Source organism: Pterocles gutturalis, unplaced genomic scaffold (genome assembly GCF_000699245.1).
Source record: "Pterocles gutturalis isolate BGI_N339 unplaced genomic scaffold, ASM69924v1 scaffold15972, whole genome shotgun sequence".
NCBI lineage: Eukaryota > Metazoa > Chordata > Aves > Pterocliformes > Pteroclidae > Pterocles > Pterocles gutturalis.
This window is the reverse complement of record NW_010115838.1, coordinates 3,477-31,164: the sequence shown is the minus strand read 5'-3', so window position 1 is coordinate 31,164 and position 27,688 is coordinate 3,477. Positions and strand designations below refer to the sequence as shown.

General features: G+C 36.3%; 1 protein-coding gene across 1 annotated transcript in view; it reads right to left on the bottom strand.

Annotated features, from left to right (window-relative positions):
• Nucleotides 1-27,222, bottom strand: part of ADAMTS6 (ADAM metallopeptidase with thrombospondin type 1 motif, 6) — a gene marked incomplete at its 3' end in the record, with an annotated part of 68,376 nt that extends 41,154 nt beyond the window's left edge. Inside the window, exons 1-5 of the mRNA XM_010075329.1 lie at nt 27,133-27,222; nt 20,583-20,693; nt 20,437-20,494; nt 17,538-17,643; nt 8,651-8,797 (exon numbers count right to left, since the gene is read on the bottom strand). Coding sequence (XP_010073631.1) covers nt 8,651-8,797; nt 17,538-17,643; nt 20,437-20,494; nt 20,583-20,693; nt 27,133-27,222 — 512 coding nt within the window. The remainder of the gene's footprint in view (nt 1-8,650; nt 8,798-17,537; nt 17,644-20,436; nt 20,495-20,582; nt 20,694-27,132) is intronic.
• Between the last annotated feature and the right edge of the window lie 466 nt (nt 27,223-27,688).

Below are 27,688 nucleotides of genomic sequence, written 5' to 3'. Positions count from 1 at the left end.
AGTAAAAAAAGCAAGAAAATTACTACTAAGCAGTCATTCTGTTACCAGCTACATTACGCCACCACCTCTCAGATTGAAAATTTCTCTCTTTCCTTCTGCTTCAGTTCTAGAATTTCTCTCAAGTAGTTGAACAAAACTGACACATTTTACAAACTCAGTGTGAGAACCTGATACCGTAATTGTGTGAACTGAAGTTTTTTGGAAAAGAAATAGCACGTGTTATAAAACACATCAATAAAACCAGGGACTTTCTATTTGTAATGAAAGGTCTCACCAAAGCTGTGCAAAGGATGAATACAGGCTGAGGACCATATAACCTTTCCAGACTTCTACTGGACTCAGGAACGCTGTAATACTCTTGAGTCTATGTTCTTGTTCTTCTCCCTTTCTCCTTGCTCCACCAAAGCAAAACCCAGATACTTAAGAAAAAAAATCTGCGAAATCTAGGGGAATGAACTAGAAGGGTGCAAGAATAATAATGGTGTCAGAGCACTTTATAAACAGAGATCTAACAGTTATTATCAATCAGGCCTACAAAAGTGAAAAAAAGCCCGTTGTGATGATGTAAAAAAGACAACAGGAAGGAAAAGAATGTCCAAATACCTTAATCTCTGCAATTTTAGAAAATTTCTACTCACAATCTCTTTCGTGCTTTGTGATTTTATCCTATACAGGAAGCATAAACAAAGTCAAAAAACTTACAGGTTATCCCTGCAGAGCATTTACGTTTTTGAACAGTGAGTGGACAAATCTTTAGTGTCTGCAATAGAAATAAGACGATCTCAAACTCATCCTTACATTCTATTTACTCCACAAGATACCACTAGTACTCAAAGACTCTCATTTTCCTAATTTTAGGTTAATTTAATGAAGTTTTATGGGACATAGTGGGACTGCTTTCAATTATAAGATAGCTAAGCTTGATGTCATTTCACCCCAGTATTCCAGTGTAGTGTCTCAAGAAATCTTGAGAGGTAAAACTCGACTATAATTTGAACATTGCTTTGTATTTTAATGTCATAGGATAGCAAATTAATCTTCCCTTTGGAAGGACATCAAGGATACCAGAGCATTCTCTGAAAGCTTAAGATCTCAGACATGCTATCATTGCTAACTGCTTGATCAAAATAAGAGCAATCAGGGATTCAATGTTAGAATCTTTACAGAATGAACAATGCAAAATTGAGGATCATCACCTCTGTTCAGAAAGTGCTGTTGCATCCAAGGCCAAAAAAGAGAAAAAGCAAAAACTGTGGACATAGACCTTTCAGGGTTTATGCTCCTATTACAGCATTTACTCCCAAATATCTCAGCAACATACAGACTACAACACAGCTCCGTCAATAGTTGAAGAAAATATCTGACAACACCAGCACTGAAAATAAGTTTTGAATGTTACAGAATTGTCTCATTTGTAGTAATGATGTAGACTATAATGCAACCTATGATTAACAATAATAAACTGAATGTTATAAATATTTATAATTATCTTATAGCTAAACAATCATATTCATCAATATATTAGTATACGTAATATTTTATTTACTTCTGTTACCACATTACTCATAAAAATATGGAGAAAAAATAGAAAAATTTATTAACTACAAACACAGTTGCATTTTATAGATATACATACATGTCAAATAATGAATTATTTACATATATATATATAAAACATTTGGCTCCTAACAGAATCTTTACTTCCTATTTATTACATACTTTCCCTGAGTAAAAACTGATTTTTAGAGAGTACCAGGATATATTTCTATATGTTACAAAAGCTGCTTACCTTGACATTAATGAATAAACTCTGCAGATTGCTCAATAGTCTACAGATGATAACATAAATACTTGCAGGATCAGGGCATAAGTAATTGAAGTGTGATTTGGAGTGGTATGTTTAAAATCAAAATGAACTAGAATAGGATTACTAACCTAAAACATTATTGAATGTTAAGGAAATTCAGATATTGATGTGGATTTACCACTCAGTCTCATGATAAATTCTGCTTCTTTCCAATCTTTTATGTAAGGCTAGTTCTATGTCTTATTACCTGTTTCATAGCAAAGGCTCTGATTTTGCAGTCTTTTCATAATAGTCAATTTTTCTTTTGTTTGGTAGTACATAATGTGCCACTTCTTTAACATGTACTTTTGTCAACAATAAGGTCTATGATCCAAAATGTTATTCTATTCCTATGAATAATTATCCAGCAGTCATATTAGCAAAAATCTATTTCTCCATCTATCAAAATCATTCACCTACCAAAATCTACTGGTACGTTGCCTTGAGAGTTTGGGAGATACTAAGCTATAAAATATTGAGCCAATTTGTTGTTCTGTATTTATTTCACCAAACATTTTACACATAAGTTAACGGGAATCTGATACTGACTCTGCTTATTACAATTTATTTACATTTAAATAAACCAAGAGGTAGACAGAGTAATACTTGCAAAGCCAAGGCTCAAAAACATACTGTTAGCCCATGATTACAGAAACTTTTAAAAGTAAAAACTTTTACAACTTTTTACATATTTTTTTACCTAGGAAGCCTTTAAAACAAAACATAAGATTTTCAAAGTTTCAGAAATCTACATTAAATGGGGACACATGACCTTTATTCAATTATCTGTTAGATTAAAAAAAAGATAGTAAACTTTAAAGAAAAAAGAAGCCAATTATAATCCAAAGTGTAGATAAACAGGTAACACTGAAGGTACATTTTCCTCCATTGATTTGTAGAGAGAGAGACAGAATTTTGATATAATTGATGTGACTTTATCTTTCAAAACTAGTCTTGGCTTATATGCTTTTTTAAAAGTTAGAGTTCTGGAGTTCCAAGAACTGGCCAATCTGCCATAGACAGGATATGAGGCATATATACATGTATCCTATATTTATCTTGCATATCCACTTGTATGTCCAAGATTCTTGGGTAAATGATGTCTGGGCCCAAACACTGGGTGATTTTTTATATTGTCTATGTGGGCTTGCTTGGATCAAGTTAGTTTTGGCTCCTTTTCAGAGTCAGAAGGGTTTCGCTTCAGATCTAAATCCTGCTGTATGGCAATCCTAGACTCTCCAAGAATTTCATCTGATAGATCTTATTCAAATACTTTAAAGACTCTTGGTTCTTCTCCATTCATCTTCAAAAGACAATTCTGCCTTTGAAAGACAGAGTTGGCCATCTGGCTTCTTCTATCACCCTCTCCTATCTGATACTGCTAAGATTAATGAAGTACAACTCCAGAAGTCACCCAGATTTTGTTATTACAAAACATAAAACTGAATAAAGAGTTCTAAGCAGAAAGTTCTCTTCCTTAACATCTAGGTATCTATATGGCTCTATATGCACACTGTATAGATACATGCTGGATATTATGAAACTTGCATGTTATATATATTATATATATACATATACACATGCTGCATGGAATTAAATTTATACTAATTGGTTTTCAGTCACAAACAATATTTTTAGGCTTGGTTCACTTCTCATATAAACAGATATGAAGGGTTTCTACTCTCCTCACAGGAATCTCTGTTCCCTGACACTGCTCTACCACTCTTCAATTCTCAGTATTTCTGCATTTAATTCTATAAAGTTTAGTGAAATTTAAAGCCATCACAAAGTACTTATCAGCAATTCAGTTGATAAACTGAATTCAATCAATTTTTCACTTTAGCATAAAGCTTGAACAGATAACAGCTATCATGTGCTAGAAGGCATGTATTTTTTTTTTTTTGGTCATTTCAGAGCCTGTGCTGGATGGTCATCGTCTTGAGAGTTTTGATAGATCTATTAGCAATACATAGCTTTGCTTTGTCTTACTGTCATCTTCTGAGCCATATTAACCCTCTATCCAGCCATCCTGCAAAACAGATGGCTTTCCCAAGTAGTGCCTGATGAATTTATACCTTCCAAATGATACTTAATGGCTATTCCTCATTAGCCCCAGTCTCGAGAATTTGTTTCGGGTTGTAGTCTTGAGAAAGAGAAGGATAAAGGTGAGGGTCTACTTTGAGTGTCACCAGGATAACTTCTGTTTCAAAATGCTTCCACCTGATGATAATGGACAATGTAGTATCTCCACTACAAAATGGCAAAGAGTGCAAAACTGCTGTAGCAAGTGGTGACCCAAGCTGGTAAACTAGTAAATCCACATTTACCTACCCTACCATATAGTACTGTGAACACATAGTGAGCTTCTAGTGAAATTCATTCCAGCTGCATTATTAGCCCTGCCCAAACTTGTATCCAGATCCAAGCTGATAAATCCAAAAGGTGTTGTGGTATGCCAGCCATTCAGACTCACGTTCTCAGGTTTCTGCTTGGGTATCTGCATTTTATCGCATCATGTTCTATCATTCTTGTCAGACATAGCTAAAACAATACTAAATTAGCCATATTCATTCATCCTTGTTTGTAGTCTACCAAGTCCTGTCCCAGCAGTTTTCCCATTCTTGAGGAAAAATGGAAGGAAAGGGGGGCAGAGTCTAATCTATCTGGAATAAACATCTGGGAACACAGATGACAACACCTTGAGGCTTTGCCTCTAAAGCTCTAAATCAGCATTTTCCTCATCTGTCGCTAAGTTACGAAGCATTAGAAAAAAAACTGAAACATTTTTCCTGCCTGGATGCACTGTTCTGCTTTTATAGGAGCAGTCAGGGAACTGCTACTGCATGAAACTCTCTGTTTTACTTTGCTTCTTGCTAACTGAGCATTATCTATGACAGAAAAGTATCTGCTTCTTAAAGGTGTTCTGCCTTAAGGAAAGGTGTGAATTGGCATAAAGAAGTGATATAGGGTTTTGTCATCTGTCCTGCTGGTACCTGTGTAACTCTGTCTCAACAGCTTCCTCCTGTCATTGAGGAAATGACATGAAAAGCTGGGAAGAAAACCAGGAACTGAAGAAAAAACCTACAGTTTGTATTACAGACTATTCTGTTTTATGACAAAAAAAACCCCAACTATTTTAAGAAAAAAAAGTATCAATTAATTTCTAGGATGTTAGAACCACAAATAATAAGAAGCAAAGATTTATAACGAACAGATCATGTTTGAGAAATCTGACATTTTTAAAAATAGATTGCAAAATTAGTAGATGAAGGAGAAGTCATCTTTGGCTCTTCATATGTTAATTTAACACAGTATCCTATACAATCAGAAAATCTATTCATAACTTCAATGTGTAAAATAATGTTTACCCAAGACAGCTTTAAAAAAAATAACATCTACATTCCAGGTTACAAAAATACAGCTGACAGAGTATAAAAGATAATTCATTACTGAAACTGCTATGTAGATTATTTTTTTTTACTCTAGCTCAAATATCACTTAGTATCTTCAGTAATGATTTCTTTATGAAATTCACAGATGGTAGTAATTTGAGTAGAGTTGTAAACACTGGCAATGATAGAGAAGTATCTCAAAAAACCTGAAGAGACGAGAACTATGGGAACAGATTCATGAGAGTAATATTCTGGCTTTAGGTTAACATAACTACAACTTCACTGGCATCCCACAGACCTAAAAACACATCTTAACAGTGAAACAAACCAAGGGAATGGAAAAGAATAATGGAAATGCTAACAGTAAATAATAAAATAAACTCAAAAATTAAACATAAGGTAGACTAGGCACAAGCTAGATGTGTTTTTAACTGACAGTAAAAATTTGAAAGAGCACTGCACACATATCAAGCAAATAAACAAGAAGTTTCTTCAGGGTGAAACTTAAAACTGTATGGGAACATTACAGAGCTGAACATTTGTTCATTACATTTACAGTATAACAAAAGCCACTGAATTTTACCACTTTTCTTTCTCTAAACCTATAAATAAGAAATGACTTCTTAACTCTCTGTTGAATTATGTCTTCAGCAGTAGATGACATTGTCAGGACAATTATAGGATCAAAATGGAGTTCAGAGGAGAGCAACAAATAGAAGTAAATGAGAGAGAGAGAACAGAAGAACTGTAACAGTAGGAAACAAACCCTCAAGTGCTACAAGAAAATATCTGAACTGTAAGCTTACAATCGGAACTACTAATCTGTGAAATAATATCTCAGAATAGATACAAAAGATGTATTCCTTCTCATAGTTAAAACTAGGCTGCATGACATACTAGAAAGACTACTAATGGGAACAGTGTTGAATTACCAGAAATTATTGGCAATGATAAAACAAAACTACCCTGTGTATTTTTTTGTAACAGTAGGATTAATACATATATATATCTCCTGAGAAAATCAATTTATATTGTGAGAAACTTGTATTAGACATGTATGTAAGGATGATTAATTCAATGCGCTTTAGCTCAGACACTCACCTTAAACACTCCAGTACAAAAAAAATGGGGTGTGTGCACAGATCAGTGGGATTACAGAAAATCACAGAACCATAGAATGGTTTGGGTTGGAAAGGACCTTAAAGATCATCGAGTTCCAACCCCAATGCATGGGCAGGGACAACTTCCACTAGACCAGGTTGCTCAAAGCCCCATCCAGCCTGGCCTTGAACACCTCTAGGGAGGGGGCATCCACAGCTTCCCCGGGAAACCTGTGCCACTGCCTCACCACCCTGACAGAAAAAAAACACGTCTTCCCAATATCTAATCTAAATCTATCCTCTTTGAGCTTAAAAATGTTACCCCTCATCCTATCACTACACTCCCTGATAAAGAGTGCCTCCCCACCTGTCCTGTAGGCCCCCTTCAGGTACTAGAAGGCTGCATTAAGGTCCCCCTGGAGCCTTCTCTTCTCCAGGCTCAACTCTCTCAGCCTGTCATAATACAGGAGCTGCTCCAGCCCTCTGACCATCTTCACGGCCCTCCTCTGGACTCTCTCCAACAGGTCCAGGTCTTTTTATGTTGGGGGCCCCAGAGCTGAACACTGTACTCCAGGTGGGGTCTCACCAGAGCAGAGGGGAAGAATCTCCTCCTTCGACCTGCTGCTAATGCTTCTTTTGATGCAGCCCAAGATACAGTTGGCTTTCTGGGCTGCAAGTGCACACTGCCGGCTCATGTTCAGCTTCTCATCAACCAACACTCCCAAGCCCTTCTCCTCAGAGCTGCTCTCTATCCATTCTCCACCCAGCCTGTATCTGTGTTTGGGATTGCCTCGACCCACATGCAGGACCTTGTACTTGGCCTTGTTGAATTTAATGAGGTTGGCATGGGCCCACCTCTCAAGCCTGTCAAGGTCCCTCTAGATGGCATCCCTTCCCTCCAGTGTGTCCACCACACCACACAGCTTGGTGTCATCCGCAAACTTGCTGAGGGTGCACTCAATCCCACTGTCCATGGTGCCAACAAAAATGTTAAACACTGGTCCCAATGCTGAACTTTGTGGAATGCTACTCGTCACCTGTCTTCACTTGGAAACTGAGCTGCTGACTGCAACTCTTTGAGTGTGATTGTCCAGCCAATTCCTTATCTGTCAAGTGGTCCATCCGCCAAATCCATGCCTGTCCAATTTAGAGACAAGGATGTCGTGTTGGACAGTGTCAAATACTTTGCACAAGTCCAGGTGCCTTAACCTGCTACAGTAACTGAAGATTACGTTTTTCTTCCATCTGAACAGCACGAACATTAAACATCTGTCTCTGCCCCCTGACTCTACAAGGAGCTTCAACACCTCTTCTGACTAATTTAGTGATCCTCTGCATTGTGTGGGAAGCTACATTTCAACCAAGCTAAAGAAAATTTATCAGTCTGGATGGGTGTTCTTCAGGTCAGATTCAGAATAGAACACCTTATTCTGAGGTTAGATCCCTGAAAGAGGAGGAGAAGCTCATTCTGTTCTCAGGAGTCTCATGGTTAGACCACTTGACTGGTTTAAGTCCATCTCCCAAAATATAGTGAGTGTTCGAATTATTGAACAACCTTTGTTTCTATTAAATAGATGACATCGAACCTACCAACCAACTACCATTTGCTCCCACAAAGCCTGTCTTAACGTTATTTAAAAAAAAATCTTGTTATTAATCTGCTCTCAGTGAATTCACAGTTCTGTGTTTGTCTTCCACAATTTAAAACACCTACAAAGGCTTCATTATACATCATATGTACCAACGACTACAATGATATAAGCACATTTTTGAGCAGGAAAATTTCAGGTATCAACCTACTTCTGGACAAAAGTCACGACAAAGTATAGATGATCTATGCCATCTTCTCTCCAGTGGTACCAAAGAACACTGACAGATAAAAACCCACAAGACTGCATGAAAAAGCTGGAGAATTAAATGGATAAGGAACAGGGCTACAACCTTGTTCCCTTAATTACGATTCCCTCACATTATGCATGTATTTAAAAAAAAAATACTTCCCACAATTCATAGACAAATTCCACCCTTCTCTATTTCTCACCCTCAGATTAATGAAGTAATGAGATATGATCATCACTTCAAAACGCTTTGAATAGCTTAAAAATCAGAACTGTAAGGTCAGGAAAGGAACAGAAGAAGCTTTTGTCATTACATAGAAAAAGTGCTCTACAAAGTAAAAATCTTAAGTGACTTGCTATATTTGTCCATTGTAAAAATGTAAACGATGAGAAAAGGTCACTGTATCTCTACTATTTATCCTGAAAGGTGTCAATTTTTTGAAAACTCATTATTTTTTTTGAGAGATTACTTACTCTAAAAAGCTGGTGATGTAATCCCGACTGCAGGTTGACCAAGAGAAAGGGTTGGTGTTTGCTGTAATATGAGCTGCCATCAACTTTGCTGCTTCGTGACCTTTGGTCCCACAGGAATTTCCAATTCCATCATGATTCATACCAAAACTGCCCGAAAGAGGAGAGAAACAGACCATTACTTTTCTACAGCATCAGACATCTCTAAAAACTTCATGTCACCTTTACAGAAATAAAGCTGGACCTAAAAGAACACAGTACAGTAGAATTCTTAAGTGGAGAATCAGGATCAGTTAAATTCTGCTTATTTTATTCAGATCTCAGAATACTGCACAATTATGTAACTTTCTTTTCTCCCAGAGACTGTTGAAGGCATTTTACTTATTTTCTAAAGCTTTTAAAGAAACTTTAACAATATTTTTGCAATACAAATACAGAGCACTGGGTCCTTATTTGGTATTGTACCTGGGTAAGGAATATGCATTGTGGCAATAACACTTGGCTTAGTAAACAAGGACAAACAGAGAATAGGTGATGTTGCTGTAACAGTACAGTATAAGCACACAGCAGCCAGTGATAATTAAAGCAGAAAGAGGGTTTTGCAATTCCCAGGGCCATGCTGTATGCACACTCCCTCTCTGTATCACTCACAGAGTGACTTGGAGACCTTCTGTTAGAGTTCTGCTTTGTCATAGAACATCAAAATTAAGATGACTAAAAATCATCAGAAAATACCACAAAAAACAACTGTGTGGCACTTGGCCAACAGATGTGTCCAGGCAGCAAATTAATTAACTTCTAACAAAGCTGATATGACTCTGCAAAAAGAAACACGGCAAAAGAATCCTCACGTCTTAGAAATACTGCGCCACTGAAGTACATCACTGGAGCTATAGATCATCAACATAACCATCAAATTAAAACTAGAAGTCAATTCACAGAGTATCCATTTGAAAAGACTTTCATTACAGACTATCTTTAGGTAATTATTACTGTTACTCCTAAACAATCAACAACGTTTACCTGACTCTCCTGACATAAATGAAGCACCTGAACACAATATTTCTTAATAGTATACACTTCTTAAAAATGCCCTTTTCTTAGTTTGCCTTTGATTAATTTCCATTCAATCACTTGGGAGAAAATTATTTCTTCAAATATTAATCTTTCGTCAAATTTGTTCCTTCTTCCCAAATCTGGCACAAAGCTCATGAAATCAGAAGGACAGATAGTGGGACATGCAGGAGCCTCCCTGACCATGAGACAGAGTAGTTAAAGGGAGTGCCAAAAGTGAACTTCTGCACAACGTGGAGCAGCAAAACTGTCACTTCTTGTAGTATCATACAAAGAGGTCAGTCTTTGGAGCCTTCTGTATTACAAATGCTAAAAAGCCTGACTCTGATTCCTTACTCATCATTCAGGAAAACGGCTCTGTTGAGGCACTCCATTTTAATTTTCTAGAAACTTCTAGGACTGGCTGCCAGAAGATACAAATGGTGGTAGATTAAAGGCTGGCCATTTATCTACTGACAATACCACTTCATACCACCTTCTTCACTAAAAACAGTGATAGCAGTGTTAACGTTAACTTGAACATATTGCTCCAGAATGTGGTATAAAAATCGAAGACCTTCATGAAAAATCGAAGACCTTCATGTTAGTCTAAGTTTCAATACACTGGGTACTGTTTCACCTCTTCAGCTGATCGTAACAACCTACAAACAAAGGTATAGCGAACCATTCCTCCCACACCCCATTAATTGCATGGTTACAAGACAAGGAACATCAGGGAATGATGGATGTTTCCTACAGCCTGGGGAAGGACTTTATAATCAAAAAAAGCATCACTTCCTTGCCTAGGCGATGTCTCTTTACAGTGTCTAGTCTGTAGCAATGCCTGCATGCATGTAGTTCTGTGTATCACAGCTCATAAATGCAGAAAGCCATATGCTACACTATTCATGGGAAAGGTCCAATTTACACCTCAGATTATTATAACATCAAAAGAAGAATACCCCTCCCACATAAGAAACGCAGCTTTAAGAACACCTCCTCTGTGCAATGTATGTATTAGAATGAAAGTTTCAGACCAGCGCTAATTATTACAATCAATCTTCAATTTTGGTATATTTTGGGAGGGAAGAACTTAGATGTCCAATGCAACAAACTGAACCAGAATTTTACAATGAAAAACGTACTTTATTAACCTAGTTCACAACTGCCCTAATTTCTTAGAATTAGGGGTACTTCAAATGGAAACATTTCCTTTTGAATTGCCTCTGTACAATTTCTTAAAACAGAAAACTCTGGATGCCCTTTATAGAAATGGGCATCTGGTTATGTGGGAAAGAGATTAATTGGATCATGATAACTATATCTGATATCCAGCTTATCCACAGTTAGTGTATATGTTTTGTCAAAGAAATTACAGACTTAAGTATGTGGGAAATGAAATTTGTATCTTTTGGGCCTATAAAAAAATAACAAACTTCACAGTTTAATAGCTTGCTTTCTTCTACGAGCTCTCCTTGTGAATAAGATGATGTTGCTGATGGTGGCAGTGGTATGCCTGATAAAAAAGCATGTCTGTGTACGGACAGTGCAATTCCTGATGCAAACAGGAATGGAATGCCTTTTCATGAGTTGATGGTATTCTTATTTTTTATAGATATTCATTCAGATAAATCATCTACTCCCTTCCAAGAAGGCTCTTCTACATGCACTTCTACTGCCCCTACTTCTAAATTTAGGAGGAAACTAATCATTAGGTGCAGGTAATTTTTTCTGATGCTTGGAAAGGGGTTTTGCAATTACTGTCAGCTATTTCCAAAGATGGTAGTGGCAGCATGCCATTACAGCCCAGTAATTTGCACTCCTATGGCCCGGACTGCAGATGAAAACACATTTCTGTCCAAAGTACCAGTTTTATTTCCATCAGAACATGTTGGTTATATTAGGCCATCATTACATTGAACTATGTCTTTTACAAAAGCATGTTTGTAATTAGATTGGGGTGGGAAGGCAGTGAAGAAAGGAAGGAACATAAAATACTCTTCATGGAACCACTGTTATAATTTACTTACCTTTTTCAAGCTCACTAAGCAGATGCAGACTGCTATTTCTTTCAGTGGCTTAAAGACTCTGTCTAAACCTACCAGTATAATTCTGTCTTTAAAAGAACAGCCAGGTGAGTGAGGAGAGTGTGAAAAGTCTTCTCAGGTGACACATAAGTTTTTATATTAAGTTACCTTTCATCTACCATCTCAAGGAAAGATGTTTAACCCAGCAACCTTTTTTTTTTTTTCCAAGCATTATGGCTCTGCTTAATTATGGTGCAAAAGAGCACCTACACCACATTTAAGAACTGTGCAAAGCAGCAACAGTATGAACTTTAAAATCATAACTGAAACCCTTTTGCAATTTCTCTATAGTTTGTAAAATTCTTTAAAAAATACTAACAAGGCAGCACATTTGACTAGTGCTCTTGCCTTTCATTTACTAACATCTGTAATGGAACAGATTCTTTTTTCGTTGGCAATCTATTTTTCCTTGTATCTGAAAAAATTATCTGAGGAAATTATTTGTAATACACATCCAACTTAAGATCTGACCTCAAAAATCACAGGGGAGGTAACTAGTCTCAGCTGCACTGAATAAAACAGAAATAGATAATCAGAGACCCTGGAGCATAAGCAGAGAAAAGGATGGGAACATAAACTTCTTGTCTACCCTTTGTTTATCTTGAGAAGGAACAACACTGCAGGTCCCTGCAGTTTCATTTGTATTTCAGATGAGGTTACTAATTTGTTGAGACCTTCTAAATCGTGACAGTTACAGTTCCAAAACACTGATGTATCTGAAATGACAGCAGTTATTTTTGTGAGACAGCCAGGATGCTTCTGTCCTGATTTATTATCCAAATACTTAAGATCCAAAGAAGACAGATCCAAACCAATCTGAATGCTCCTCAGTAGTGCGAACTTATCTGAAACGTGCTACTCAAGTGAACTGCTTTTTCTCATTAACAATCAATTACCTCTTCTTTCTAAATGTAGTGCTAATGATCTGCATATCAAATCATTTCCTATCTTACTTAGGGTTGGGAGCATTCAGAACTGCAGAGAACGCTAATGGTTCCTTTCTCTAAATACGACAGGATAGGTCAAAGTGGAAAGTATTGGCTCAATTCAGGAAGGGAACACCTGAGCTCAGATTTCCTTCGGAAATTCATGATGCCCTGAAGGTTATGACAACCTTCCTCTTCACCTGGATTTATTCTGCTTACACTTTTGTTAAGACCTGTGAAGTGTTACTACATTCAAATTATTTTAGTATTTTCAATTCTAAACTTAATATTTCACAGTTATTTAGACACAAGCCTTTTTCATATTGTAAATACAAACGTCACAGAAACCAGAACTGTTTTTCTAGACTTACGTTTATGACATTTCATTTTATATGCACAAAATATTAAAATTGACGTCCCAATGAAGACTTTTTAATAGAAGTTGCGTGCTTTTATACCTGCAGTATTACAAAGGCAGACATAAAACACGTTCCTTGAACAAAAAAGACCAGGAGCAGGGGGCAGGGTGGAGTGGAGCAAAAGAGCAAGAATATGATTATGTATGGTCTTTATGTAGCTTGTCCAGGCAAAAACTGGACACATTTTTTTTGTTTGTTTTTTTAACTAAAAAAGTTACTTCAACTGTCCCTAAAAATTTAAGGCATCACATTCAGTCAATCCTAGGCATCTAGCATGGACAAATTTTAACTTGTTCTGACTGGTGTTGATGTGTTCAGACATGGTAGATTTGAGATGGTCTGTCAGCTCTGCTATAGTTGAAGATGGAAGACATCATCATCATAGCTAAAACAATGACAGACAGCACCAACTGGAGAGCTGTTCCTGCGAGAGCCAACAGGAAGTGGTGTACAATTCTTCCTAGCTGGTTTCACCTTCTTTTGAAAGCCATTTTGAAGTTTGGTGTATGTGTCTCTATTACTTCAGACCGGAGTATTTTCCTTTTAGTTGCACAAGACACACATTCTTTAACACACATTTCTTCTAGAAAACATCTCACCCAAGCTCAGGTCCTACAATGCAGCTGAGGTTTGACTGATCAAACGTGATGCTCAATGATGGTTGAAGATTAGAGATTTCTACTCCAGCAGTAATAACAACTTTCTGATGTGGGAGGAGGGGTATTTATGCAATTTTTCTACTTCACATACAGACTAAAATAAGACTTTTTTTAAAAGTGCTAGAATTGCAGGCACATTTTAGCTGTAACAACTAATTCGGAACTAAATACATGTTTGAAAGCATTGTTTTTCTTCTTCATCTTGAAGCCAATTTACTCTGTTAGACTGTATCTTATCATTTCTTACACCTCTTTTTCCACCAAGATATGACTGCCAAACTCCCCTGAATTTCAGTTCATTCCGTCTTCTATAAGTAAAGACAATTTCGACTTTTCAGAAATTACTTTAGGCACCAGGTTTTTCTTCCTGCTCCTTCTGTACAGCCTTCAATAGCTGTCTGTCATTAGTAAATTATTTTCTTACTTGAAGTTTTATGGGCAGCTCTCTGTTCTAAGCCTAGTCCACTATCCTCATGTCTTGACATATTTTTTTTTCACCCTTTTGTTTGTTCTTTTTCACTTTGTTATTTAGTTCCAGATCTCAGCTAACTCCATAGGACTGCAACAATAATGGCACAATGCCTTTGTTTTAGGGATACACCCCTTTAAATGTAACCTGGAATTCCTTATTAGTTCAAATAAGCATCCTGTACAGCATGCATGGGGCAAGCTAGGCATTTTAGAAAGTATCCAAATCAAAAAGCATAGAGCAGAAAGCTACCTAACCCAGCTGGTATGGAAACAGAAAACAGGACTAGATCTTAAATCCTACAACTTGTCTGAGCGTACAAGCATAGTGAAGCCTGCAAATAGTTCCTTTCTTCATTAAGAAGAAAAAGTGAAACTTCACTTGACAATGCAGGGGGTACACATTCAATTTTTACTCCTGCCATGATAAAATCACTCCTGATTTTTGCTTACCAGAAATCCTAAGTACTTCTTTGGAGTTAAATATATAAACAGAAAAGTAAGCATCCCAGAAGTCAAGCATCATAAATCAAATTTCTAGAGACACTATTCTGAAGGCCCACTCTGAATTTTACCGATTCAGAAAAATATTAAGAGTAATACATGGCTGTTCTCAGAGCCATGCACAGGGAGAAACAACCATAAAACTGTTAGTCTAACATCATTCTTTAGGCCCGCAAGAAATAAACACAGAGGTAATCACAGTGTACAGCTGTCTTCAATAAAAACAGATGGTTATGAGTCTCAATAGCACATCGCCTATCTGCACCAACATTGGGTTATACACATACAAAACCTCCAAGCGGTATGGAACAGAAACCAAAAAATATTTTTAAAAATTCTTACATTTCACAGAAAGTATGACTGACAATAATAATCACACTCACACTCTCAGTCTTTCAGTCTTCAAGACTAAGTGCTCTTCTGGATAATATCCGTCAACCAAATGGAAGTTACTTGGATCAACACAAGGTTAGATTAGTTAAATTCAATACACTATGATATACAGAAAGTCAGACTGAATGATCTATGACTTCTCATCACTTTATTATAATGTAATAAACTACTAGAAACTAACAAGTTGAGTCGTACTTCCATCAGGGTATCTTACAAACCCAGTTTTGGAGAAACTGTGAATTATCTGCCAAAATATACGTATTTACTACTCTCTTTTAATCACAAGACAGTTTTATTCTTCAGTTCAACCTTTTAAAAAAAAAAAATAAAAATCAGTATTCCATGGCAACTATATAATTAATAAAAACACGACCTTTCAAAGTACAGTCCTCCCTGTGCTTTTTTGTTGTATGTTATATACTCAGTGTAGATATGTCCCTTAAATGCTTTTATTTTTCATTTGACAATGAAGTCAATTTCCTATTTCCCACGTATGCCTGAAGAGAAAAGCAACCATCATGGTACAGCCAAATTAAAAAAAAAATTTACAAGGCTCGTCAAAACAATTTTAGTCAAATATGCAGGTACCTTCTAGTAGGTACAAGGAAGCAGGAAGCTGGGAGGAAATAACACCCTCCTTGATCTAGTTGTAGAGGCATTCAGTCACACTGTGGGTGAATAGGAGGTAATGTGTCGACAGCACAAAACATTCTAAAACTTGAAGATTTTTTGCCCACATATTATTCCCAGCTTTCACTGAAGGTTCATTTTTAATATCAAGCTGGCAGTGCAACTTTCTTTAATCACTGTGCATTGGATAAAAGCTAAAGGAATATGATTTCTACTTCCTTTTCAAACCAGCGTTTGACATGTCATGCCAGCTACAGGATGACACGAAAGCTTCAAAGAGATGTGACTTCAGAATTTTAAAAGACCTTACATATAAGAAGACAAAAGATATGGAAAGTAGAAAACACAAATGGTTAAAAAAAATTCTTGTGATCACAATCTATGTGATTGCTATAATGTTTTTCTTGGATTCTAACCTAAGTCTAAGCTCTTCAAATCAATTCTTTTCATCATGTCACGCTTGCATGATAAAATAGCTGCATATATTTAAATTGTTTTCATGTATCCGCAGAATAACCTGCATAAAATATGTAGTTGCACGACATACAGTAGTAATTGTTTTTCTTGTTATGTATGTGAAAAACTCACAGAAAGGTGCCCCATTACTATGAGATGTTTTTAACAAGAATTTCAGAACTATGAGTGATTTGGAGGAGCTCTTTCCTCAACAGTGGAAATATATTTTCCTATACCCTATCTTTTAATTCATGCGAACAAAGAAAAAGGAAGGAAATGAAGTTGAAGAGAACTACATGTGTTTTAATTTTTTTTTTTTTGTTCAGGTCTTATGGATTATCTTTGGATTCTAAAATTCATCTATTTCAGTGCAACTACAGTGTTTTTTTCATACATAATATAAATGAGATCATACTCGCCCAGTGATAGCAATGATCGCATGATAGGTGGGCTGGAAATAACTGTTTACTTCCAACTCCTTTTTTTGATCAGCAGACTGATAGCTTCCATTTCAGTCTGCATTGGAACTTTTAGCAGTTGCACCAGCCAATGATTGGAAAAACAGGTCATCCATAACTCAGTGTTGGTCATGTAAACACAGAAGGAAACCTCTTGATAATAGAAGGTTCCTAGTCTTTTTAAAGTCCTTACAATGGACTGACAATGCTGTCATTAGAAGGAAGACCTGAAATATTTCCAGACCAAATTCTACCCAGATTTTATCAGTCTCATAACATCACGCTCTTTAAAATTATATGCTGATGCTTAAAATGTAACAAGTGATGCTATGACTGCTCTATGACTGTTTTATATACTTCATGCTTGAGTGAAAGACGATTAGAAGTGTATTAAAATTGACAAGAGAATCAATGTTTTAATGAAAATAGTCTGAATTACATTTAAGACAAAATACTAAAATTAAAAAAATTACCTTTAAACCAGTCTTGTTTCATAAACAAAAGCAGACAAAATAAGAGGGGGGGAAAAAAGACAATTTTCAAAGCCAAACACTTAAAAATATGAAACAGAGTAGAAAGGCTGTGAGCCAAATCTCAAAAGCACAGATTTAAAGGGAATCTGAAATAAAAGGGTAAACAATGAGTCTTCAGTTCTAAATTTAAAGCCCTTGGTAATATATACTAAATAAAATGTACTGACACTCATTAATACTATATACAGAAACACGGAGCGCCAGAATAGAGATGGTACAGCCATGCCAGGAAAAAAAAAAAATTATAAACCAATATTAAAAAGGTGATACATTAAAAAGTATTATATTTTTTAAACTCACTCACTTGTGACCAATCTCATGTGCAATGGTAAAAGCTGAACCTAGGCCAATGTCTTCATTAATGCTGCAGCTCCTTTCAGGCTCACACATTCCAGCCACAGAGGCCAAGCCTGAATAAACAGAAGGAGACACAAAGGGTCATGCCAAGGTGTTTCAGTCTTAAAAGCCCTAGTTATAAATGCCTGGATTCTTTTTAATAACCTCTATGCACAGAAGGAGCAGTTGGCAAAAGGTTAACTTTCTAGTCATTTGCAAAATCACTGGGGGGAATTTCACTTTGCCGGCTAGACATTAATATTTTTTGAACTGCAGTCAGTGCTGGAAAATGTCTAGACTAGGGGTTAGATTTATAAATTTTACTTCTGGTAACTTGGGACCACCTAGTAACTTGAGCCAGGAGAGGGAATTCAAGAAAGCATTTCTATTTTAACATTCTTGAGACTGAAGAAAGCAAAATGTATCCACATTATTTTTCTAAAGAAATCTGTTTAAGTTTAGTGGGTTCATACAAACATACAAGCAACTTTTTTAGCTATGAAAAGCCCCACATGGTATGTTAAAAAAATTTAAAAAACCAAAACTCAATGCATCAATGAAGAGAGAGGAGACATGTTAATAACAAGCATTCATTTAACCATGGAAGTCTTTTCCATTTATCACCCATCATCTTATGGAATTAAAACCTTATTGTATTACAAGCACTTTTAAAAATCTTTCTTTGCAGCGAGAAAGCCACTGGCATTTACAGAATATGGCTCTTCAGTATCTTATGCATTCTTCAGCAACAGACTATCACACAACGTACTGCAGTCATAATTTAGTACCACTAGAGAAAGCTCTAAACATCAGATTTATTTAATTTATTCCTCCCTAGAGCTTCTTATCTGAAAGAAGCAGTAATCCTTTCTTTGAGGAAATTACTTGCTCAGTTAACTACAGTATAACAAAAAAAATAACTGGAAAAAGTGGTTGGCAGATGGGAGGAATGGGACAGGGAGAGGGGAAGAGAGAAATCATACTCTTTATATGAGCAGGCACTTCAAATTATTCTGTCTGGACAAGCACGCAGTAAGATGGCAAGTGCTTCCTGGCTATGTCCACATTAGCAAGCAATTTGGAGCTCTAGGAGTGGGTCAGCAGAGTGAAACACTGATATTGAGGCTCCTCACATATTTTTGTATGGGGGTAGGACACTCTACTTCAAACTAGTTTAATCCTGTAGGCTGAACACACTCACTACACATATGGTTCAAAGCTTTTTAAAGGGAAAAAATATTACAGAATATCATAAGAATACAGCTCATGTAGTGATTTAGACGATAACATCTCCCATAGGCACATACGGAACATTTGGGAAGTATGTGTTCTGACTTAGCTTTCTCCGAAACAAATCTAGTTTCCACACTCCAAAACTACTATGATAACCAAACTGACATGGTAAAAAGGTGACAATGTGTATCCATAGCATTTGCATCAAAACAGTACTACTGCTAAAAACAAGTCACAGGTGTAGACACACCCACTGAGGACAGGATAAAACATCAGAAGAAAAAAGACCATCCATGGAGAAAAATCTGTAATTTTTTTTTTTTTTTGCAGTGTGCAACCTGCAGAAAATACAGCAGTAACAGTTCATCTATGCTATTCTAATTGATTAGGACATTCTGAAATCAACATGGCAATATTTGTATATCAACTGTCATGCTCCTCTGCAAAGTCCACAACATTTGAGCAGTAATCTCTATCTTCAGATCTAATAACTTGCAGAAAATGACAGAGATAAGTCAAGAACTCAGTTGATGACTCAGATTTTAGAAAGGAGTTGTTCTTCACTAGAGTCACAGACATGCTGCAAAGACATCTGAGGTCTATTTTTTCTAAAAAGTTCCATGAAAGATTCCCTGTTTTGGGAAACAGGAGAGGGATGTTTATGCCACACAAAATCCTTTACTTCTGTTTCTTCCTAGAATACCAATGACTCAGGTTTCTTTTGACCTTTTGAGACCTCTCCGAGACTTTTGTTCACCGACTCCTTAAATATATGCTTAACTTTAGTTACTGGAGGTCAGTGGGACTTAAGCATATTAAATGCATTGCAAAAGAGGGCCACAGGGTCTTGTTTCTTCTCCAGTTCAATGCCCACAAGGCAAATAAATGGGCATGGTTGTGTTGCAAAGGGTCCTATAACACTGAGTTAGCACTGATAACATATGTTATTATTTACGTTTAAAAAATTCAAGCCTTTTGTTTCATAAAATATTTGCCAAAGTCTATCCTCTGTTATGCTGGATTCAAATGAAGCAGAATTTGCCTTTATGCCAAAGTCTGATACAGTAAGAACTAGTACACTAATGGTCTGTGTCAAAAATATCACGTAAAAATATCAAATAGTTCACGCAAGAATGTATGCACTTTCAAACTTTCTTCTTTTAACACTTGCAAAGACAATCCTATGACATCAATATGTCTCTTCAGCTGTACTCCTTGTGTACAACAGAGCAACAGTGAAAAGCCTCAAAGCCTGTTTCTTTTTTAAGTTTTTTTTGTTGTTTGGTTTGGTTTTTAACTTCCCTGATGTCTTTTACTTGCATTTTTTAACTAGATAATGGAAAAAGGTTAAATGGAAATAAACAGCAAGTTCTCCTCTGTAAGAAGTAAGTTTGAGTTTCTGATAGGTTTTATCAGAATTACAGCCGCCAGAAATACACTGTGGCAGCTCACTTAATTTCAACTTCCAGCAATGTACCAAAGCCGAAACCTACCTAGGTTACCTTTTATTGCTAATGTTTATAAAACTGCAAAATGTCGAAAGCATAAACTTAAAAAGATCTAATCAGTCAATAAATTAATAGCTGAGTATAAAGCAAGGAAACAGCAAATACAGTTTCTCTTTATAATCTTACCCAGTGTTCCACAAGGCTTGTTTTTATAAGTGCAGATATCATATCTGTTAAGGACAAAAGAAGTAGATAAAATGTCAGAGAATCAGATTTGTAAAGATATTTTGTATATTTAGCACATATCTGTATCATAGCTCAAGTTGTCAGACCACAATCAGCTTAATTATGTGCAGCCAGCTGGTATCGGCATTTTCTACACTCTGGTGTAAACCGCAAGCTGCAGTACACTCACAGCCGCTGGCCTCAGGCCAGCGGGACACCTGCCAGTAAGAAAAAAATGGTTAAAGTGTATCTTTGTAATCACTGGCCATAAAGCAGTCTACCATGCTGTTACGAAGTTACAGAAGCATGTCTCTAGACACTACTGATTCAAAACACTTAACTTGTAGTTTTGAACATAACTGGAATCCTCTTAGAGTTTCACACTTATCAACTAAACAATACTCATCCTAACTTCTACTATTTAAACTTTGATTCTAATTAAAAACTGTAACTATCAATTATGACACCAACAACTATATATTAAAAAAAAAAAAAATCTTATGAACTGCTATTACAGTTCCCTTCTCATCATCTTCCCATGATTAAACTGATCTTAGGAGTATACTATCACAAATGCAAATGAAAAATATTTCTGCAGAAAGCTAGATAAATGTCTTTAAAGGAAAATTTTCATCATTTTAGATATAATCCTTCAAATACAGAAGCTCAATGAACTTTTGTGTAGTTAACATGTAAGTATCCCGAGCTGAAAATATAATTACAATGTTCTCTGTGACATCACTAATAACAGCAGTTTTCATGCAGCTGACAGTTAATTAATTACACATTCTTATTATGAATACACAATCCTATCGTACAACTAGTGATAGGAGAACACTCCTACAATACCTTTGATCAAGGATTTATACTGATATCCTTGGAGTATGTTTCAGAATAATTTTTTTTCTTTCGAATGTTGAGTGAAAACAACGATGAAAAGATACCACGTTTATACTTTAATTTTTAACACAAATAGTCACCAATTTCAGGCCACCAGAAATTTCTGTTAAAAATAACATCAGGACGGAGGAGTCTGATCACAAGATATATACCTTTAAGTGCTAAAAGAGTTAAGGTCTGTCTGTAAGCCAAATCCATGGACAAAATAACAAAGCTTAAAATTTGGAACAATTCCAGTAAACTCTCTATGCATGTAGACGACTGTGACCACATGGAGTTCCTGTGATTTTTAAAGGTACTGAGTGTGGAGCAGTTTCAGGGATTAAGCCCTAATTTTGAACTCAAATGTTCATGTGCACTGATCTCATCAAGGTGGTTCAATCTCTGGCATCCTATAAACACATAAAGCTCTGACTTCCCATTTGCTGTTTGGAGAGGGGGAGGTAATCAAATGAGCATTCTTATATAACACGTGTTGGAATATAATTCAGTTTTTTATGTCACAAAGCTTTAAAATGACACAGATACAGAAAGAAATAAAGATTTTTACTGACTATTTCCTTGTACATATTTAAGGAAGAAAACTTATATCTGCAATGAGGACAGAGCCTGAACCCAGTCCTATTGAAGTTCATGCAAAATTATTCCTCAAAGAAACCAGACGGCGCAAGCTTATTTAAGTGAGAAAACCCAGACTTGCTCAAATTCTTTAAAATGTAGTTTAGAACTGAACACAAGGGAGTCCTGTTTACCTGGAATACTGCGTGGGGCCCCCAACATAAAAAGGATACGGGCCTGCTGGAGTGAGTCCAGAGGAGGGTCACGAAGATGGTCAGGGGGCTGGAGCACCTCCCCTATGAGGACAGGCTGAGAGAGTTGGGGTTGTCCAGCCTGGAGAAGAGAAGGCTCCTGGGAGACTAAACAGCAGCCTACCAGTACCTGAAGGGGGCTACAGAAGGGATGTGGAAACACTTTCTATCAGGGAGTGTAGCGACAGGATGAGGAGTAATGGTTTTAAACTGAAAGACGCTAGATTTAGACTAGACATTAGGAAGAAATTTTTCACTGTGAGGGTGGTGAGACACTGGAACAGGTTGCACAGGGAAGTTGTGGATGCCCCATCCCTGGAGGGAGGTGTTCAAGGCCAGGCTGGATGAGGCTTTGAGCAGCCTGGTCTAGTGGAGGGTATCCCTGCCCATGGTAGGGGGGTTGGAAGTTGGTGATCTTTAAGGTCCTTTCCAACCCCAACCATTTTATGATTCTATGATTCTAAAAGTCTGTGCAACACACAGGAAGTATTAGTCTTCTAATACTTTTTAATATCCCATGCTAACAGGAGAAAAATTAAAGGCAAACACTCTTAGATAAAATGGATGTTTAATAAGAAAGCCAGTTCCACTAAGCCCAAGTAAAACGTCACTGATTTTATTTGAGCTGCAAATTTGCCCTTATGGCTTAAATCTGCTTATTCTCATACAGGTATGAATCTGAAGTTACTAGTCACCTTCAGTTCAGTTTCACACCAAACTGTGATAGAAGAGGGTGGTACAAATTAAATCCCTTCTTCCTGTTATAGTTTTGAAAAACAAAGACCATGGTAAGCTTCTGTGTATGCTGGGTAGTGAGCATTCTTCCAATTCAACCAAACAAAAAAACCCACAAAAAAACCCCAACACCACAAAGGTAAAAATGGGTCATAGCTGTCACTAGGACCTTAGTAAATACTTCAGCCATCAAAGACAACCAAAAGGTAAATTCTCAAGCCAAAAATTATCTCAACCAACCATTAAAAATGATAACAGTCATGAGAGTTATGCAAAAATGCAGTCTGCAAGATGTGAATGTATTTTCTTTTTGATTCAGTGACAGAATGTGTAAGAGGGTCACCAGAGAAAATTTCAATGTGAGAATACAGATATGCAGGTTGCGAAAAACCTCATGATGAGATGGCAGCCCGATCATTTTGAGAGAGACAAGGAAATCCTTTACCCAAGTTGGAAGAGAAGATCATACACCTCCTAATAAAGTGGGTACATATGTCACTGAAATGTCACAAGGCTGGGGAAGCGGAATGTGGAAAGAGGTATGAGGCAAGATTGTTGCTTCCACGCCCATCCCCACCCTAAATGGATCAGAAGTCATTTGATAAGGCAGATGGGGAAGAGGACTGTGACTACTGCGCACACCTGCAGGGCTGCTGGAGAGCAGTGTCAAACAGGTGGGAAATGCATGATGGATGTACAGCTATCACTGACAACTTTGGCTGACACATCAGCCAGAAGGAAACTGCACAGACAGACTGTGAAAGGGACCACACTCCTGGACACTGAGATTGTATTGTCTGTATTATCAAACTGTTTTAAAAGTCCATTAAACTGTGGAAAAAAAAAAGTTCCTTGCACAGATTTGGCCCATGACAACAACTAATCTCGAAGAATTTGCAGGAAAAGGTCAGAAGGTGGCCACACACAATTATGAACAGGCAAAACATACAAAGCTACTCTATTCTGGACAAGTCAGTTTTCAGTCTGGACACAAGAAGTTCTGTGCCATAGGTTCTCAGTGCAAGAAAAAAAAGTCACTGACTTTTTTATTTAACTTACTATTGTAAATGTAAGCTATGAACTATCTCCTGAAGAAGTCTTAGTTATCTACAACTCTGACTTGCAGAAAAATCCCTTTCCTTTGCAAATCTGATGAGTAGTATGATCCTGATCATTTGAGTAGGACACTTAGGTCAAATATATGAGAAAAATGAGTTCTCTGTAAATACTGTAAGCACTGCTCAATCTTGTCAGATAAATGATTTGCAGCTACAGACATTTTTTTTTGAAAGACAGACATTTCTCTCCCATGCAGCTGTACATTGCAAGGAAGGTAGAGAGGACTCTTCCTGTCAGCTTGTGGGCCTAATGCATGTAATTATGCAACTATGAAGTTCACACAGAGTTCTATGTAAGCAAGTGTATTCCCTTATTAAAAAAAAAAAAAAAAAAAAAAAAAAAAAAAAAAAGAGAAAGACATATAAATTCACAGGCTTGAAGGCTAGAAAAGCATTACAATGATTGAATCATACTTCCCCATCCACCCCTAGCCTAAAAATCTGATTTATTCTAGAAGCTACATAGGATAAAAAAGTATTCCCTAAAAGCTATTCAATCTCACATTAACAGATGTTTCCAAAATAATTTGAGAACACCTGTACCAGGCTATCCAGTTCTTCTGTTCTTCTCCTTTTCCTCCACAGGAGTAATTTGTGAGTTCCTGCAGCAACAACAGGACAGCACAGACTGATAGCTTCCCTGATAGAAGCCCCCAGCTCCATAGCATAGGGAACTTCAGAGGCAGAGACTGCATCTCAGTATTTAATTGATTTTTCTTCTAATGTGTTTAGCACTTAGTTAATTTCTCTCCAATCTTAAAAAAAATAAAAAAAATCACCTCAGTGTCCATCTGGGGGATGTTGTTACATCTTTGTCAGCAAAGTTGGGTGTCTCTGTCCAATCAGAGATCTCTTTCATGCTAAAATATTTTTTCTTTGTTTTCTTTTAAATCAGATTAAGAAATTATGATGAATAAATAGCTCCTCTGAGCTGTAGGGCTTTTAAAACTTTCTGAAGTGTGTGTATTACAATTTTAAAAGTTGTTCTAACAGTGGTATTAACAGTAGTATATACAAAAACAAAATTAGCTACTTCTTACATGTCAAGGTATATTTACACATTCAGGGATAACATTGCTCTTTTCACCAGTTTGATAATTTGAAATGACCCACTAAAGCGATTATTGTTATTACTAGCTGTATGTTACTGGAAATGTCCACTGTGCCAGAAAGAAGGACTATCTGCATCAAATTAACACTTGAGATATAAATACACCTGTAACAGGATTGGAAACCTATATGAATACTAGCATCGGATACACTTTAAAGAATTTAACTAATCAAGAATAACCCACAGCATGTATTTTCTTTCTGTATGATAAATGACATGAAAACTCTTGGGACTGGAAACTGTTCAAATCCAGTATGAAACACAAGCTACTTACCTATAAGCACATAAACCTAAAGTTACGTGAAAGCTACCAACATACCTGAGTAATATTTGAGATAGATATTGACAGAAATAGCTGAGGCTTTTGAAGGATTATTTCTTAATGAAAAAGAGTTTAGGAAACAAAAGTATAATCACAACAAATAGTTGAGGAAAAACCTACCAAGATGGCTGTAATATAAATGTAGAAAGTACATGAATATAAGAAAATTCAGGCTAGACAAAACCAACAAATAGGTATGACTGGACATAAAGCTCTTTGTAACTTTGAGAGAGCTGAACATGGATTTCATACATATAATACTACAGGATTTGCCAATTAACCTGCTTGAAAAGGTTGTCAGAAAACAAAATAAGCCTAAGAACTGATTCTGTCCTGACTAAGAGGAAACATAGCCAACTACTACAAATTATTAAGAGTTCATTTTTAGGGAACATTTCCAACTATGTTATCACTGAAAGGAAGGTTTTATTTTCACTTGTTTTAAACCAAATTATACTTTTTGACACTTGGGTTTTATTACTGTAGGTTTCAACAATAAGCTATTCAAATAAGGACTGTCCTCTTCATACCCCTTCCTCAATGATAAAGGGTTTGTTAGAATTTGAACTTTTTTACTTTTTATTCTTCATGCTATGCAACATGATTTATCTACGCACCTGATCATATATGTCTTATATTTAACAGACCAGACCAAAAAAAACCTGTTTTGAAAAATTAAGTTAACCTAGTTCCAACACCTAGAACTATACACTGACCTACTGTTGAATCAAACTGAAATCTCACACTTCCCTTAGAAGGATCAAAAAACGCAAGCTATCTGACAATTCCAATTCTGTTTCTGAGTGATGGAAAATAAAAATGAAAAACCTGTGAGTACCTTGTAGTTTCATGATATTCTTTTGCATGCACGGCTATGCTTACAAAGTGGTTATTTTGCAAGTCCAGACAATTACATTAATGCTAGAGAATCCTGTGGGAAAATATTTATAAAGCAAATACTGACTTTTGGACTGTTTTTTACAGGAAGATTTGTATCATAATTCTTCAACAGTTCATCACTCTTAAGATAATTCGGTTGTTCATTAGATTTGCACAGGTTACAAACAGCAATGCTCTTTACAACACAATACTTTCTGATGTCTTTCTAGAAGCTTTACTACAGCCTTACAGAAAGTGGTACACCGCAACACCATTCTTCCTTAAAATAAAGTGCACGCCTTATTTGTTTTTATCCTCAAAACACACAAACCAAAAAGAGCTATTTCAACCACAGAAGGAAAAGCATAATATACATGTTACACATCATTCAACAGAAATAGCTTTTTCTATTATTAGTTTTCCATGTCTTTAAAACTGCCACAGACAACCATAGTTTGGCTCTATTGGACTTTCTTCTGATACTTAGCCTGGGTGGATAAATGAAATTCAGAGCTAGAAAAACTATTACTGCTGAAAGTTCTAATTCACCTGATTTACATGAAAAGAAAAGTTTAAATAATTGCACTGTAGATTTCATATTTCCATAGTATATAATTTTCTAAACTGCAAATGCAGTCAGAAGATTAAAAATAAACTCAATTCTGAAACAATTTTTTTAATGCTGTCATTTGTGTTCATCAATTTTGTCAATGTAACATTAGAATAGCAGTTGCAAATTTACCGTAATTAGTAGTATGAGCAGTGTACTTAGGACAGATGTACAAAGCTGATTTTGAGATTACGATTTAATAAAACATTCTCAATGTAACTTCCACCCCTAGATTTTCTAAAAATCTTTTCAATTAAGTTCATGAAAAATACATCAACAAAGAGGTTTCTTCAACACTATGTTTATGTGTCATGTAACCATATAGCAGAGCTATTGCAAAAGATATTAATTACATAAAAATAAGAGGACTTCATAGAAGAGTTGGTAAAGAAAAGTAGTTCTAAAGACAAGATGAAGACTCCAAGACAGTTCTCAGCTTGAGACATACCCTGGGCCATGACACACTGTTTCAAATCACTGATAAAAAGTCATCATACCGAAAATCAGAGGACTAGCTTTAAAATCTTGTTATTTTGAGGAAAATTAATACATTCAGGCTTTTTAGTCATCTTCTGCTTTCTAAGACTATCTGTATTTATGTACACTTTTAGCACATTTCATAGTTTATTCTACAGGCATCCAGACAAAAAACTTCCTTTTCCAATGTAAGCCATGATCCTCATACAGAAACATGACCTTACCAGCTACAGCAACGAGAAGAGAATAAAG